The 18,487-nt window shown below is 18.8% G+C and overlaps 6 protein-coding genes across 6 annotated transcripts; 4 read left to right on the top strand and 2 right to left on the bottom strand.

Moving 5' to 3' along the window:
* Positions 1 to 505: 505 nt before the first annotated feature.
* Positions 506 to 1,174, top strand: SRAE_2000436700 (Hypothetical protein; the record flags this gene model as incomplete). The annotated part of the gene is made up of 1 exon (XM_024643228.1): positions 506 to 1,174. One exon carries the CDS (start codon positions 506 to 508, stop codon positions 1,172 to 1,174), a length of 669 nt encoding a protein of 222 aa, XP_024508919.1.
* Positions 1,175 to 1,748: 574 nt separating this feature from the next.
* SRAE_2000436800 (Transthyretin-like family-containing protein) lies at positions 1,749 to 2,158 on the bottom strand (the record flags this gene model as incomplete). Its single annotated transcript, XM_024643230.1, has 2 exons — positions 1,749 to 1,963; positions 2,005 to 2,158. The coding sequence occupies 2 exons, from the start codon at positions 2,156 to 2,158 to the stop codon at positions 1,749 to 1,751; spliced, it is 369 nt and encodes a 122-aa protein (XP_024508920.1).
* A 3,213-nt stretch (positions 2,159 to 5,371) lies between these two features.
* On the top strand, positions 5,372 to 5,578 carry SRAE_2000436900 (Astacin-like metalloendopeptidase; the record flags this gene model as incomplete). The annotated part of the gene is made up of 1 exon (XM_024643231.1): positions 5,372 to 5,578. One exon carries the CDS (start codon positions 5,372 to 5,374, stop codon positions 5,576 to 5,578), a length of 207 nt encoding a protein of 68 aa, XP_024508921.1.
* Positions 5,579 to 6,585: 1,007 nt separating this feature from the next.
* On the top strand, positions 6,586 to 7,155 carry SRAE_2000437000 (CAP domain-containing protein; the record flags this gene model as incomplete). The annotated part of the gene is made up of 2 exons (XM_024643232.1): positions 6,586 to 6,675; positions 6,724 to 7,155. 2 exons carry the CDS (start codon positions 6,586 to 6,588, stop codon positions 7,153 to 7,155), a joined length of 522 nt encoding a protein of 173 aa, XP_024508922.1.
* A 2,598-nt stretch (positions 7,156 to 9,753) lies between these two features.
* SRAE_2000437100 (TOMM20-like protein 1) lies at positions 9,754 to 10,407 on the top strand (the record flags this gene model as incomplete). The annotated part of the gene is made up of 1 exon (XM_024643233.1): positions 9,754 to 10,407. One exon carries the CDS (start codon positions 9,754 to 9,756, stop codon positions 10,405 to 10,407), a length of 654 nt encoding a protein of 217 aa, XP_024508923.1.
* An 833-nt stretch (positions 10,408 to 11,240) lies between these two features.
* SRAE_2000437200 (Coagulation factor 5/8 C-terminal type domain and Protein kinase domain and Serine-threonine/tyrosine-protein kinase catalytic domain and Serine/threonine-/dual specificity protein kinase, catalytic domain and Galactose-binding domain-like and Protein kinase-like domain-containing protein) lies at positions 11,241 to 15,165 on the bottom strand (the record flags this gene model as incomplete). The annotated part of the gene is made up of 4 exons (XM_024643234.1): positions 11,241 to 11,971; positions 12,011 to 12,826; positions 13,183 to 14,202; positions 15,084 to 15,165. The coding sequence occupies 4 exons, from the start codon at positions 15,163 to 15,165 to the stop codon at positions 11,241 to 11,243; spliced, it is 2,649 nt and encodes an 882-aa protein (XP_024508924.1).
* Positions 15,166 to 18,487: the final 3,322 nt, after the last annotated feature.

Genomic DNA, 18,487 nt, shown 5'->3' on the forward strand with positions numbered 1-18,487 from the left:
ATGTTTAAATAATAAATTATTATAGAAAAAAAATGTACCAATTTTTATCAAGTAAAACATTTTTAATTATACTTAGAATAAATTTTTATATGATTAATTAACTATTTAAAAAACAAAAAATTTTTAACATATGTCATAATTAATAAGTCTAATTATAACTTTATTTAAAAGAAAAATTTTTTATTAAATGATTATATTAAAAATTTAATAGTTATTTTTATTTATTATATATATGGAGGTGATATTTTATGACAATCTTTCTAATTTGGTATCAATAAACAATTATGGTGCATTAGAACAACTTAAACAATCACTTATTTCTAATATTATTATAACTCTTGTTAATAGTATTATTATTCTGATAACACATTTTAAAAAATCATTTAATTTATCTTTTGAAATAAAAAAAATAGTATTTTTATTTTGTTATACAGGATTAATTTTAAATATTTGGTATCTTATTTCTAATCTTCTTTTTTATATTATCAGTATAACAAGTAAAAAAATGCATATATTAGGTGTTGATATTCTTCAACAATTTTATTTTGTTTTATATAATTTATATTATATATCACCATTTTGTATAACTTATTGGAGATTTATTTTAATATTTTTTAATAGATCTGTATTATTATTTGAAAATATAATTATTGCTATCATTGCATTAATACCAAGTTTTGTAGCATTTATTAATTGTGTATTTTTTTCTAATATTATATATTCAGATGATACTTTTGAATATAAACATTATTATAGTAGTTCACTTTTTGTATACATGGATTTATTACCACAAGTAACAAGTTCTATTTTTGCTTTAATTCTTAACATACTAATTCTAATTAAAGTTAATATAATTAATAAAAAATCAAAAGAATTTATATCAACTAAAAAATCAGAAGTACCTCTTACAATTAATTTAATGTTTCATTCTATTTGCCCACTTATCTTATTAATTTGGATAAATATGATGGTTATTTTTAGAGTTACACATAATTCAAAAGGAGAAAAAACTATTTGGTTTTTTATATATGCTCAATTTGATTTGATATATCGTATTCTAAGTCCAATAACAATGATCATCTTTATTGAAGCATACAGAAATGGAATTTTAAAATGGTTTAAATGTGGAAATAAAAAATTATTTATTAAAGTATCTAGTTTTGTACCAAAATAAATATCTTGATAATTTAATTAAAATTTATTTTATTAAATACAAAAAGAAATACAATTTTTTAATTTTTATTGTGATAATTTAACTGATATTACTTTTTACAATGTTAAAAACATTTTTATTGACATATAAACAATATGAAGAATAAAAAGGTTAAAAAAATAAAGATATCATAAAAATTGCAATTTTTTTATATTAAAAATTAAAAAAAAAAAAAAATAATAAAAAACTAATGGTGTATAGTTATAATTATATTTAATCTATAAAAAAAAATTTAAATATATAGTATTTATTTTTAGATAAAATAACTTTAAATAATTTTAAAAATTAATATTTATTAAACAAAACTTTGGTAATATATTTAAAAAAATTATATTTATCGGTTAATGCAAAAAAATAATATATAACATATTTAATGATAAATTCTTTTAATGTTCAAAAAAGAATTAAAAGTAAAAGTAAAAAAATTATTCACTTTTAAATGTCAAGAACTAAAATTAATTGTTTAGAAATTTATCACCTAACAATAATTTATATATTATTTTACCTAAAAAAAAGTTTAAACACATGGTTTTTTTTATTCCCTTTTTGTTCTTTTCCTAAAACTGAGGTTTCTTGGTACACATATTTTTTTTTGATTACGAATACTAACTAATTCAACATAACCCATTTCTAGAGGTTTCACAATTGTTGTTCCTCTGTAAACGTTTTGTGTTGGAATTGATAACATTGCCATAATTTTACATCGAAAATCTCTTTCATTACAATAATGTTGTAGTAATATAAATGGTCCTATTTTACTAATTATTATTAATAAAAAAAAAAATTCTTACTCATTTGTCTATGCAATGGTTTGTTTCCCATCAATTCAAAATTACCATTAGTATCAGTTAAAGTTTGACTTAAAAGAGTTGCTTTTCTGAGCAAATTTTTATTATAAAGATATAATTTAACGTTATTATCTGGATTTCCGTTACAATAAAGCATTCCATGTATTCTAACTGCATAATGTCTGCGTCGAAAGGTAAAAGATTCAGTTAATTTTAGTATAAAAATCAAATAAATGAATGTAATTTTAATAAAAAACATTTCTGAAACATAAAAAAAATAAACAATTTTATTAATAAGTGTCATTATAAAAAATGCCTTCTAGAATACCTCTTAAAATATTTATTGAGAATAAAAAATTAAGTCAATAAAATAAAAAAAAAGTCTGAAACAGTAAGTGACCATAAAAATATTAAAATGATATACTATTTTAATAAAATTTATTACTAATAAAAAAAGACATTTTTTATTAAAAGTTATAACAAAGCTTCTTAAAAAATTTGTTCTATATATATTAATTAAAGAAACAAAAAAAAGTTTACAAATGTAAGTAATAATATTATTAGTAAAATCTTAGTTTAATAAAGAAATTTTGACTGTTAAAAATTAAAAAGTTTACGTGTAAGTTAATTGTTCTTTTTTATATGCAAAATATCACATTTTAAGAGTTTATTTAAAGTCCATTTTATAAGTATACATTAAAAATGGTGATAATGTTAATAAAAAAAAGTTTATAAAAATTAATATATTTGTTAAAAATGAATAAATATACTTTTGATAATTCAAAATTTGTAGATATATTTTATTGAGAAAATTTCTTCATAATTATAAAATAAAATATTTATCAATTTTTTTTATAATAAAAAGATTTAAAAATATAGTTTTTATTAAACATTTAGAAATAATGTAATAAAGTTTTATCATGACTATAATAAGAGGTAGTAATTTTTATATAAAATTATTATACTCTATTTATATATATGAATAGTTGTAATTTTTTAAAATTATACAATATTTTTCGATCCATTTTAATAACCTCTATTTTTAACAGAAATGTAATTATTTATCATTCATACTAATATTATTATTACTTTAAATGAATTTTTTAAAGTACATTTTATAGCATTGTTATTAAAATTTATTTGACTAAAATTTAAAATATTTTATAATAAATTTTTAATATTTAAAAAACATTTTTTTTTCTACTTTCAATACCTTTTTTCTATTATTCATAACTATTTTTTTAACCTTCTTTCCAAATTTTTTTTTGTTATAAAGTATTAAAAAAAAATTTATAATAAATTATATCTTTAAAATTATAAATAATAAAAGTATATTTAATCACATTTTTTTTAATAAAATTTATAATTTCAATAAATGAAAAAAAAGATATTGGTTCAATCATACAAATTTCATATATAAAATGATAAAGAAAAAGAGTAATAACAAAAGTTATAATGATAAATTTACAATAGGAGGAGCTTGTTATAAATAAATTAAAATGTAAAATTTAATATAAATTTAACAACTTTTTTAAATTTATTCAAAAATATAATTAGTAAAAGGCTTTTATTATATATGTTTTCAATAGAAAATTTTATTTTATTCATGTTCATATAAGTAAATTTCATTATCATTTTGAAATAGGTAATTTTTAAAAAAAATATATATTCCTATCTTTAAGTATTTATAAAAATAAAGTTTTATTCATATAAAAAACAGTATTTTAAATGATGTAATATATATAAAATTAATTTTAGATTAAAAAGCAAGTCAATTTAAAAAAAAGTTTAAAATATTAAATTATAAAAACAAATATTTTTGCAACATTTAATTAAAAGTACATTCGTCTGATAATTCTCAAAAAAAAAATTTGAATTTCTAATATAATTGTGGCCATACCAAAAACAATATTTTGTAAGTTGTAATAAACCAAATTTAGAGACAAAAATAAAGGATATATTTAGAATAAATCCAGTTTTGAGAATGCAAAAGAAAATATAATAATTAAAATTACTTTTCAAAATTGGATATTGTAAGAAGTTAATTAAGTTTTGTTTTGTTTTGTTTTGTATTCATTGAACTTCTTAAATTTAAAATATGATAAAAATTGTATCATATTAAAGTTTCAAGTGATAAACTTATAACTATAATAAATAAGCACACAGTATCATGAGTGTGTTAAACATCTCTAGACGTTTTAACTAAAGTTCACGTAAAAAATATTTTAAAAATTTTAACCATTCTTAAGATACATTATGTACTATTTTTGTGTGTTTACTACATTGCCATCGATATTCTTATCTTAAAAGTGATTGGTAAGTTTAAAATTTTTGAATGTAAATTTTTTTTGAAACTTCATTAGAAGTAAATTGTAAATTATTTCTTTTTATTCTCTTCAATTTTAGTTAAGATATAACTTAAGGCAAACAATATTTTTAAGTATTTAATAGAATTTTTAATATTTCAGCTAAAACTTAATGTTTAATAATAAGAGTATTGTAAATAAATTTCTTTTAAAAATTGAACTTAAAATAATTTATACTACAATTATTTCATTTTTTACAAAGATTCATGAATAATTAAAAACTTTTTTTTTCAATTTAACCAAAATTCAAATTGTTATAATATAAAAATTTACAAATATATATTATCTTTTTTTTGTCTCAATAATTCATTAATATATACAAAAGTTTCAATAATTTTTTTAAGATAGATCATGAAATGATAGTAATAAATATATTTTACAATCAACCTTTTTGTTGAAACATGTTTTTGAAAGGACATTTTGCAGATTATTAAAAAAAATACTTTTATGTAACATTTAATTAAATGATATAATTTGAAAAATAAATTCTTCCTGTGAATTAAAAATAAACTATATTTGACTGTACTTTTATCAGAATTTCAATCAAAATTTATTTTGTTTTTAAAAAAAATGATATGATTTTAAAGAGAAATATGTTTTATAAAGAATTACTATTTAAAATGTTATATTATAAAATATTTATTAAAATTAACTTAATGATATTGATAATAATAAAGGTAATAATTTATATGATTAAAATTTATACTTTTTAGATAATTTTTTTACTTAAATTACAGTTATTCAAAGAGAATCTGAGTGATGTAGCAATTAATTCTAGAACATAAAAGAGACGTAATATTTCATCAAATAAAAAATTGAGAGATATATTAAATATCAAAGTTTTAAATATATTTTTAAAAAAAAGAGTAAATAATATTTATCAAAAGTATCATAAAGTTAATAAAAGAGCTGTTATGATTCATCAACCAATTCAATAGACGTTTCCAATATCATATTATGTTAATGAATTATTAAATGATAATTTAATTGATGAAGCAATAGAAATGATATCTAATGAAACCTGTATTAATTTTACAAGATGTTTAACTATAATAAAAAATGGACAGGGAATAAATTTTGGTTTTAATAAATATTGTGGTTCTAATGTTGGTCCGGAACAATCTTTTCAACCACAATTTATTTTTCTTTCTATTGATTATTATACAAAAATCGTTCATATACAATATGAATTAGCTCATTCATTAGCATGAACTCATGAACAATGTCGTTATGATAGAGATAATTATGTTATAATATAAAAAAGAAAATTTAATAAATAGTTTAGAAATTAATTTTTATAAAGTTCCAGTAGAATGGTTTACATTTTTCAAGTGAATATGATTTTAGATATGAAATGCATTATTCTTCAAATGATTTTAAAAAAATAAAAAAATTATTATTGATTCTAAAATATCTGAATATAATAAAATGATAGAATAACATTATTATTTAAGTTTTAATGCTTTTAAATTAATAAATTATCGTTATTGTAATAATATATGTAAAAAAAAAATTTTTAATGTAATGATGTTGAATTGATTGCAGATCATTTTCAAAGATTTCTCATAAATAATGAAATAAATAATTGTACATATCGTATAATAAAGTTTATTTAAAAATATAATTATATTTTTATTAATAAAGTAAATATTACAAAAGAAAAACCATGTTTAGGAAAAAATGGATTAGAAATAAAATTTCAAAAAGATAAAGGTGCCATAAGACTTTGTTTTTATATTTATTATAATAGATCTTTTATTCTTACATCTGAAGAAAGTGAAATTTTATTGTTATATAAAAATAAAACAACTTCAGATTTTTTTGAAATATATTACAATGAAATTTTATAAATATTATTAAAACATTCATTTACATTTTCAAGTATTAATTAAATTTTATTTTTAATTTTTACTATTAAAATTAATAAATTAAAAAAATAAACTAATATTTTTCAATACAAAATAATAAAGAGTATATTATGATAACAATAAAAATAAAATTAATATCAATATAGCTATAAATATAATAAAATGAACATATATGAATGTATAACTTTTAAATACATATTTGTTTTTATCACCTCAATTTGTTTTAAGATATAAATAAATATAAATTATTTAATATAATAAATAAGTTTGTTAAGATAATCACAAAAAAATATTATATATAAAGCAAAAAAATAATTGATAATCATATAAAGTTTTATCAAACGTTAAATATGTATTTCAATACTTTAACTATACTTTCTTTTACAATTTTACTTGTTGCTATTACTGAAGCATTAGATATTCCAGCAACAATAAAAACAGTAATATTTTTAGTTAATTTTAAATATTAATTAATCTTATTCTTTAAGATTTATGAAAAACATAATTGTTTAAGAAAACCTCATGGTGCTGGTCCTCTTTCCGTTGATAAAGCTCTTGAAGCTCAAGCTCAAGCTTATGCAAGCAAATTAGCTAAAGATGATAAGGGATTAAAACATAGTAAATCTAATGGAAAATATGGTGAAAATCTTGCTTGGGGAAGTAATGAAAATTCAGCTGTAGACTCACCTAAATATTGGTATGATGAAATCAAATTTTACAATTTCAAAAAACAAGGATTTGGAATGAAAACAGGACATTTTACTCAAGTTGTATGGAAAGGAAGCAAATCTGTTGGATGTGGTATTGCTCAAAGTAGTAAAGGAACATATACTGTATGCCAATACAAACCAGCTGGTAATTTTCGAGGAGCTTTTGAAAAAAATGTTTCTCCATCCACCAGTGGAGAACCATCATGTTAATTTATGATTTTATTATTTTTATTATTTCAATTTCATTTAACCAAATGGAAAAATTTCTTTTATAAAATTCAATGAATTTGATAAATATGAATTTAAATTTAAAACATTTTTTAACACTGTTGATTTTTGAAATTGGTACATGATATGAATAAATTATAAACATCTACCAAATATAGATGAATTATTTGTATGTTAAATATTATTTAATAATTTAATTCATTTTATTTATCATTAAAAATTTTTAAGAAATAATTTAATAAATGTCTAAACTATTTAATTATTAAACTATAAATTCTTGGTTGTTAGTTGAAGTAGTAAGTTATTTAACAAATATAAATAAATTTTTTAAAACTAATGACTAATTTTTTTTAAATTTTCATTTATAAAAAAACTCAAGCATATTTTGTTACTTTTTATTTTAAACTTAAAAATTTTATATAATATTTTACCATTAATATTTTTAATTTATTTAGACTTAATAAAAAATTATATTTTGAAATAATAATTTAAATTTTATCTACTTTAAGGATATTAAATGTATTATAAATTTTCTTTAAAAAATATATTTTTTTATATTATTTACTACATTACTACAGTAATACAGAAGAACAATATTTATTTCTTTTAAAAAAAATTAAAAATATTTTTGAAACATAATATAATTAAAATATTTTGACATTCTGATAATAATAAACAATGTCTTAAACATACTGTAAATATTTATAATAATAGGAATTTTTATTTTAAAAAATATATAGTATGAATATATTAATAAATTTTATTTACTTATATAACATCCAATATTTTTATATCCATATTATTTTTAACTTTAATATTTTTTAGTTATAAAATGGTAGAAAAATTTTATTTGTTTTATACCTTTATTGTCATTTTTTTTATACTAAATTCTCAAGTAATTGGTGGTCAAAAAACATGTGTATTAAGAAGTGGAAATGAATATTGTTCAAAACAATGTTCATCAATGAAAAATTTTTATGGCTTTTGTACAAGATCTTTAGCAAATCCTATATTTGGTCAATGTGTTTGTTGGAAGAAATTTTGATTTTTTTTTTACAATATATTAATATGATAAACTTTCTATGGTTTAATCTTTACAATATTACTAATGTTTTGAATACAAAAAATAATTGATAAAAATTTTTATATAAGATTGTTACAAAAGAATATTTATAAAAATTGATATTTGTACGTCAATAGAAAATTATATACTTATTACAATGTTATAATGAATTATTTTTTAATAAAACATATATCTTTTTTGTTTTTATTTTTTTTTAGTATCTTATTGAAATGTGGTATTCAATATATTATTAATAAATAATGAAAAACATAATTTTGGAAAAAAAAATTAGCATAAAAAAGTATTATTTTATAAAATGCCTAAAACACATAATAATTTTGATATTATTTTTATAAAAAATATGTTGTTACTATTTAATTTTTTAATTATTTTTTAAAATATTTTGTTTGAAAAAAAAAACTAAACTATTTCTTAATTGAATAATAATATTTATATGTTATGAAATTTGAAATTGTTAATAATTATCTTAATGTGAAATTATATCAAATATAACATTCAAATACAAAATTTTTTGACATTTAAGTAAAAAACAAATTTGTTTCCATTGTGAATTTACAATTAAACGTTATAAATTGAATTTAGAAAATTTTTATTGTCATTAGTAAAAAAGTGTACTACAAAAAAATAAAATAAATACATGTTTTTGGATTGTAAATATTAAAAGCAATTACCGAATTTGTTTGTACTAGTACTAAGATTTTTTATTGTGACAAGTATATAAATTTTCTAAACTTTGTCATTCACATTTTATCTTTACATTTTTTTATCATTTTAAAAATTAATTCATCATAAATAACTTTTAAAATAATATAAAATTATTATATTTATTCATTTGACTTTAAAAATTTGTTTGAATAATTACCAAATTAATTACAGTTGCTTGGTATAAGGAATTTACTTGAGATATCATTTTTACATACTTTAAAAATTTGTTAACATAAAACTTATGTGTATAAATTCTGTAAATATACTTTTATAATAATATTAAATTTTTACTTAGTATAAAAATATGTTTTTATTTTCATTGAATTAAAATTATTTGCATGAGTTTCTTCAAATAATTTAATTTATAAATTCTTTAATCTATATTTAACCAAAAAAGATAATTTTTTCAAACTATTTTTTGTTAAAAAATAAATTTTTTACGTTTCCAGAGCCATATTCATGTGAATGTAAAAATTTCTTTTAAAAAAATTATCCTTCAATAATCAGTGTAATCTTTTTTCAATGAAAAAATTTTTTAAATTAAATTTTTAAGATTTATAAAAAAAAGTTTTACTATGTTAAATTTTACTCATATAATAATTAGGAAAGAATATTTAAAGAATGACTTTCTAACTTCAGTATCTTATAACGAAGATTGGAGAAATGTAAAAGCTAGATTTTTTAGAAATGAATTTTTAAATAGTTAAATATTTTAATTATTTTTTTAATAACTCTTTTATATCGTTATTATTAAATTTTAATTTTCTGTAATTTTTTTTTTAATTTTAGAAATGTCTCAACAAGGATCTAACTGGCTATTGTACGGTGTTGTATTTGGTGCTGCAGCTATTGGTACAGGTATTGTCTTGGATTATATTCGTAGAAGTGATCCTAACTATAAAAACAAAATTCGACAACGTCGTAAGAATGCTAGTAAAGGAACAAAAGATTCAAATGTCAAATTACCATCTATAAATCCTGAAAACCCTTCAGAAATACAAGCTTTATTTATGCAAGAAGTTCAAATTGGTGAGGAATGCATGTCAGTTGGAAAAGTTGAGGAAGGTATTGATCATATTGCTGTTGCTGTTAATTTGTGTGGTTATCCACAACAATTACTTCAAGTTTTCCAGCAAACATTCCCACCAGAGCATTTTGAAAAGCTAATTGAAAGGATTCCTGTTACAAGAGAATTGGTTAAAGAACTTTTTGGTGAAAGTACTAGTAAAATTGAAGAGATCACTGAAAAAGATGAAATTCCAGAAGTTAAAGAAGATGTAGAAAGTATTGAAAGTAACAATTCTATTGAAAAAAATATGGAAAGTCTTAATAATGGGTCATTTGGATTGTTGACAGAGGAAAAATCATTTACAATTTTAGAATCAAAAGATTCTTGCAGTTCTGGTGTAGAGTCTCCTGTTTTGGTTGATGAAGAACTTGATTGAGTTTTAGTGTCTATGGAATGTTAATATCTTAATTTAGTTTGTTAAATTTACTTTATTTGTAAAGTACAAAAATATAAAATGAATATTTAAGCTGCTATTAAAATATTTTTACAGTAAAAAACAACAATTATTAAATACAAGATAAATGAATAATTATCTATTATTATTTGCAGTCTTTGTATAGTTCTAATTTTTTCTATGTTTAATGAAGAAATAATGTGGTTTTTTTTTGCAGAAACTTTTAATATTCATTTAAAAAAAAACATTATTTAACAAAGAAAATATTGTAGTAAGATAATAGTATGAACTATTTGGCAGTATTGTTATTGCATTATTTTTTTAAACATAATGACAATTGATACTAATAGTCCTAAAGTTTAAGTGTTTACTAAATTGAGATCACTGCTAATGGCAATATTAAAATTTTAAAATATATATATTTTGCAAAAATTGTGTGCTATTTTTACTGACAAGTTAATAAACTTTAATTAAAATTGATGCAACAATTAATTTAAAAATCATAAAAAAGTTTATATATAAATTTATGAGTACATATGCACTAAAATGATTTAAAAAAAAAACAAATCTAATTAAGTTAAACATATTAAAAATTTTGTTTTTTAAATTTAACATATTAATTTATGCTCCATGAATCATTGTAATGATTGATGTATTATATTACATATAAATAATGTAAATATATGGTATAATTTAAAAATAATTTGAGTAAAATAAATGTTATAAAAATACTAAATATGTAACAATTCCTTATTTTTATTAATAAACACATTTTATTTATTATTATGTAACAATTTATACAAGTATGTTCTAATTTAGAACATTTTTTGAAAAGTTAAACTTTTCCTTGATAAAAATAAATGCAATTCTAAAAATGTAGGTCTTTGATTCATATCTGTTTTCCAACATTCTTTTAATATATCACTCATTTCTTGTGGAATAAGATTTTCATCATCAAAATTAAGATAATATGCTTCTTCACTTCTCTCCAATTGTAATTGTGCATTATCAACTAACATCTTATTTGTAAATTGTTCAAATGGTATTTTATCAAACATATTTATTAATTCCCATATTGTAATTGCATAACTCCAAACATCACTTTTATTGGTCCAAGCATTTAATAATATACTTTCAGGTGAACTATATCTTAACTGAGCATGATGTGAAGGTCCTCGAACACTACCAATTTTTACATTCCAATTGCTATCAACCAAACAACATTTGGGTGATAAATGTCCATGAACAATATTTTTATGCTCTAAATATTTCATTCCATTTGCTATACCCGTACATATGGAGATTAATATAGTGAAATTAATATTATCTCTTTCACAACTAACAAATTTACGAAGATTTCCATAATGACAATATTCAAGTATAAGACTTAAAGATTCATTAAAATTTATAAATTTTAGTATGTTTGGATGGGATATTTGTGATAAGAGATCTGCTTCACTACATAAAGCATACCTTGCTGCATCATTATCAGTAATTTTTAAATTTTTTACAGCAAAACAACCATCATTTTCATTTTTAAGTATTTCTATATAAACACGATTAATAATTGTAAATTTTCCTTCACCTATTAATTCTTGAAATAATATATTTTCATTATTTATAATTAAATGTTTTGGTATATAAAATGTTTCTGGAGATTGCCTTTGAATAGATATATTTGATGAAGCATAATGTAATTCATCATCTATATTACATTGATTTATTGTATGATTAGGAGTAATACAATTAATTGTTGAATGTTTAGATAATGTACCACTACCACATAATTTTCTTGGTGGTGGTACAGGTTTTCTGTTTGGTGATGTAATAGAAAATACAGTTGAATTAGAATCTTGAAGAAGTGGAACTGTTGCAGCTGAATGTTCATTATATGATTCTTCAGTACTAGAAGATACATTACTTCGTTGTTTATAACAATATTCATAATTTGATGAATATTTATCTGTATTTGGTGATAATGGTCGTGATGTAATTCTAGTATCATTTTTTATATAAACATTTTCTACATGAGGATTATCACAAATAAGAGTTTTTGTTTGACCATCATTTGTCATTGTAGTAATTAATGCATTTGTCTTAAATTTTTTATTGGTACAATTATTTGTTGAAAGAAATAATTTGCTATCATAATTTTTATTTTTTCTTCTTTTTAGAGAATTTTTTCTAAATAATACTAAAAGACACCCACATATAAATGCCAAAAGCATAAAAAATATTAATGATGAAATTAAAACATGATATGAAGTAAAATAATTTGAAAATAAATGATTAACAAAAGTATAATTTCTTTCTTGAATAATATTATTTGATTTGATATCCATTATATTATCAGAAATTTTTTTTTCAAATGTATTATTGTTATTAGTTGTAGAATAAATATCTAAAATTATAAAGAGATTATAATTACTAATAAAATGAAATATATTTTATGATATATAAATTTAAACTATCAAAACATTTTATTATTAACACTATTAGAACTTTTAAGTAAACAGATGTAATATGGTGTAACGAAGCGATAACACATCCTTCATGAATTAACGATATCATCATTTTAAGCGATATATTTTTATTATCTTACTCTAATTTTATTCTTTATTTATCTTTATCTGAGCAACTAAATGACATATGTCTATTTGATCTTTTATATAAAATACCGATATATATATTTGGAAATATATAATAATTAATTATTATTAATACAATATAAAATTAACAAAATGTTTGAAAACTTACTTGATTTAAATTTAATTTCTGATAGAAAAAACCAGTCACTAGTAAATGATAAAATTATTTTTATAAATCTTCCTTTTGATTTATGTAAAGGTATAGTAAAATTAAATGCTTTTCCATATTCAATTACACTTCCTTTTAATTTAACTTCTGGTTGCCATGCAGTTATAGGTGTTTTAGAAGCAAAATTATAACCATCAGTTCCAAAAGCCAAATCAACACGTGATATATATGAACCAAATGCATAAAATATTATCTTATCAAAACTTCTTAATTCATTAAATTCAAAGATAAAATGTATTATTCCATTTGATTGTTTATCTTCCCATCCTATCCATTTTTGATCACCCATATTTTGTGTAAATGAAAATGGTGATTCTTCATTTGTACCAATAATTCCATCAGACAATATACCAAGACCACGTTTACTTAATAAAATTGCATCATTTTGATCATTATCTTCAAATATTCTATCTTTAAAATCTAAAAAATCTTTTTTAGAAGAATCAGGAGTATATGAATAAAATATTAATCCATAGTCATATTTACATCCATATAATTCAACTCTTAAACAAACAGTTCTTGGTGTATCACTTATTGGAACAATTCTTATTTTACTACCAATTATAGGTGGATCAAGTGATTTATAAACTGGTGTATTTGTATCATTATTTCCAATAATTAATCTTTCACCAGATCTATTTTTATAACGTATCCATCTAGAACCATTTCTCATATAATCAATATAATAACGTGAAGCATACTCTCTTCCAGTACCATTACTATATCTACCCTGTGTTTCAATAGCATAAATAACAAATAAATTTTCTAAATTAATTTGTAAAAATTCATATGAATCTTTTGTTATATATGTTTTTGGGCACCAAGCACCACCCTCAATTGATGATCGTATTCGAGAACTTCTTGGACCAACACTATCTTCATCATATTGACTTGAAGCAGTTAATTGTTCATCTTTTATCTCACCATTTTCCATTCCCAATGGTTTTATTGTACATTGTCCTAAAAATAAATAATTAATATGATAATAAGATTAAAAATTATATGATATATTTTAAATATTTAATAATTTATTATCTCTTTTTAGTTATATTTTTATTATAACATAATTTAAATTTTCTCAATATTATATTATAATATGTCATTTGGAAATTACTAAAAATTTTTAATGAATAATAAATAATGCCACATTAACCATATACGAATCATCTTTCATTTTAAAATGAGAAAATTAATTTTGTGGATGATAAATTTTATTTAAAATTATTTATATATAAATTCACACATTAAAACATTATTATCAAAATTTTTTTTTTATTATCTGTTTTTAAGAATATCTTTTATTATATTATGATATTATATAACTTAATACTTGAAGACCAAAAATTATTACATCAAAAAAAAAAAATATATTAAATTAAATAAAATAAAAGATGGTGTAATAATAGGGGTAATTAAATTATAATATCCCTGTAATTAAAAGAAGTACCAATAACTTTACAATTTCTTTTTCCGGCTTTAATAAAAAAAAAGCCATCTGCTACTGGAGAGGTGTAAAACTTTTAAAACAGACATTTATTTCTACGGTTATCAAAAAAAAAAAAAAAGATTAATATCTACTTGTTGTTGATGGGTATTGTATACAAGAAAGGAAAAAGAAAATTACTTTCACAGATAATTATTTATTTTATCTATTTATAATTAAATAGACAATGAGAGAAATAGATAAGCTGCCAATATGATAAATGCATTATTTAAAATATCCTTTATCCCTACAAAAATAATGATTGATATGCTTATGTGTAATATAGATCAAGTAAAAGATAACAATTAAATGTATTTTTATTTTTTTTTTATAAATATTTTAGAAATAAAAAACATACCTGTTGATGAGATAATTGAAATTTGGTAAATTAATAGTAATAAATAATAATAATATAGTATGTATTTTGTATTACTAGTCATTGTAAAAGAATATTTTTGATAAATACATCTCCTGATAAGGCTCTCCTTTTTCATAACATAACTATAATGGTTTTTTTTTTCTGTTGTTAAAATTTTAAATTAACTTTTTTTTTTTTCTTTAGTCAGCCCTTTTTTTTTAGAATGTTGAATAAATAAAAAAAAACGTGTACTTGAAAAATTTGTTTTATTTTTCTTTTTATTATCTATTTAACAAAATAAGATATAAAATCAAAGAGAGGAGAAAAATATTATATAGATAATAAAAATTGTATTTTTTTATTTCCTTAAATGAAATAAAATATATATATATATATATTTTTCTAAATGAAAATAAATTTATTTTTTACACAAATATTAAGATTTATAAATAATATTTTAGTATAATATAAATATACAACTTTTTAAGTGATTCTTTTATTGTTAGAAAAATAAGTGCATGTAAATAAAGTAAGATAAAATATGGTTAGAATAAATGGAAAACAATAAAATGGTGATTAATCATTTAAATAACTTTTTTTTTAATAAGTTATTTTCTTTTTAACTGACAATATAATATTATTAATATATATTAACAGTACATAAGAGGACAGAAATAGAGACTTTTGTCACTTCCTAAATTCCATCCTTTGAGCAGAAATAAAAATTGATGGGATGATAATTGTAAGACAATTTCATACTTTTACAACCAAAAGTTTTAGTCAATTATTACAAAAGAACGGAAAGGATTGTTAGAGCGTAAAAAGACCTACTTGTACAAAACAATATTTGTCCTTTCGATAACATCATCATCCTTCATGTGGTTATCAAGATATTATATATATATATTTATATAAAGTTTAACTAAAAAGTAGCACATTTTTAACTTTTTCATATAAGCAATTACATTATTTTTTTTCCCCTAATTTTAATAATAAATAAATATTCAAAATAAATATTTGGGTAAAGGTTATACTATAAAATAATATGAATAAATTAAAAAATATGGTTATATTATTGTTATCAATCTCTTAAAATACTTTAAAAACAATTACATTCTTAATACTTTTTTTTAAAAAGAAATATAATTTCTTTTTTTTTATTTCTTATCATATAAATAAAAAACATTGGAAAAATACTAATAATATAGTATAGTTTCATTTAATAAAGTATGTTTTTTAAATAAAAATGTTTGAAAAAAAAGTATTTTACTTTATAAACTAAATGTAAAAATTTTTTGATACAAATATAAATTGTAAAAAAAAAGTATTAAAGTAAAAAATCAAATAATACTTATATTTCTTAAATATAATAATAAAAATATTATATATCATAAAAGTGTGAAATAAAACTTTTTGAGTCTTGTAAAATTTTATAGTTAATAAAAATGTAATATGATAAGTTAAATTATGTAAAAAGAATTTAAATGTTAATATTGTATAGAAATAAATATATATAGATATATATATATATATATAAATACATCCCAACTGTATAATTTAAAATAGATTATGAAAGTATTTAATAGCTATTTTATATTGAGATAAATATATATATATATATGTAGTTACTTTTGTAATTAACATTTATCTAAATAATATTACTTTTTTTTCAATTTCATTAGTATTATTAGGAAATAGTTATAAGAGGTAAAGTGGGTTAGAAATTATTTATTTTAATGAGATGTTTAATGAAAGAAAAATAAAAATGTTATTATGTTACATCATTACTCATGCAACTTTTTGATATAATTAATAAATAAAGATGTTTACTTGGTAAAATAAAAGTGATTTCATAATCATCCTACTAATGACAGTTGATTCACCAAGAAGTGGATTAAGCATACATAAGTGGTATTTTATAGATTAGAATAAAAGATAATTATTAAGATGAGAAATTATAGATTTTGTTATGAAAAATTTTAATGAAACTAATATTATAGTTTTTACCAATTTTTATCAAGTTTAATGGTATAAGATATATATAAATGTAGGCATATTTTTACTTACTCAAATAATATACAATAATAATAACAATATTAACAATAGAAAATAACCTTTTATTGTTATAAAATTTTTCATCATTACAACTCAATAAACATAATTTTCTCAAAATATTATTCTACCTCATTGACACATCTCATAAACTACTTTTAGGAAAGAGAGGATGGAAGAACAATAGAAATAAATTTACCAATTTGTTTCCTTCATCTTTTTAGTTAAAGAAACTTTCCACTAAAATTATACAAATTGTATTTATTATTATATATTTTTATAATAAATCTTTTTACTAGATTTTAAATTATAAAAATATTTTTATAAAAATTTTCTAAATTAATAATAATACTTCTTTATAACAACTTTTTTTATTATTATTATTATTATTATCCAAAATAAGTTAACTGATTATATTATAATATTTTTTTTTTCAAGTATATACATTTATATATATGTAACTATATATATATATATATGTATATATTTATTTATTTTACAACATATCAATATATAAATATATATCTATACCTTTCTATATTCGATGATAAAAAAATGATAAGATGAATAGTTTAATGTTTGAATCAATGTAGTAATTAAATATTAAATCAGTTAAAAAGAGTAATAAATATAAATAAAAAGTTCGATAAGAATAAAGTATTTAAAGTTGTATAAAAATATAGTTGTACTGATTCATTATATTTTTAAGAAAAAGACAACTTCACACTCTCAATTTCAAAGTTTTTATCAACTCATTTAAGAAGAGTTTTTCTTAAAGTTAAGCTAGTGTAGTATTATTTTGAACAAAGAGTAATTGTAAATAGGGAATGGTATAAACATTTAAACTCATTTCCTACGAGAACTGGATTTGTTATGATAAGGATATTGATAAAAATTATAATAAAGCATTGTTATATCATTTTGTATAATTATAAATATAATGATAAAATATAATGTCTTATTTTAAAATAAATAAATATTTTAAACATAATTAATATATAGTTAAAAATTATAATAAATATTTCATTTGTATATTTATAGTATTAAATTATGAAAACTATTTAAACAATTAGTTGATTCTTTGAAAATATATATTTAAACAGCTTTAGTAACAAACTTTTAAAAAAGATACAATAAATATATATGTATATATAATATATAATCACAATTGTAGAGTAACTAATTTTTTCTTTTTTTTTTGTTCACTATTAATTTACTTTTCTAAAATATTTTATTATATTATAAGCTTGAGACAATAAAAATTTAACTAAGATATATACAACAACCAATGAATTGAAAGAGATTTGTATTGTTTGTTAAAATAAAACATTTATGAAATTTTAAGGTGTCTC

This window comes from Strongyloides ratti (genome assembly GCF_001040885.1).
Source record: "Strongyloides ratti genome assembly S_ratti_ED321, chromosome : 2".
NCBI classification, from domain to species: Eukaryota; Metazoa; Nematoda; class Chromadorea; order Rhabditida; family Strongyloididae; genus Strongyloides; species Strongyloides ratti.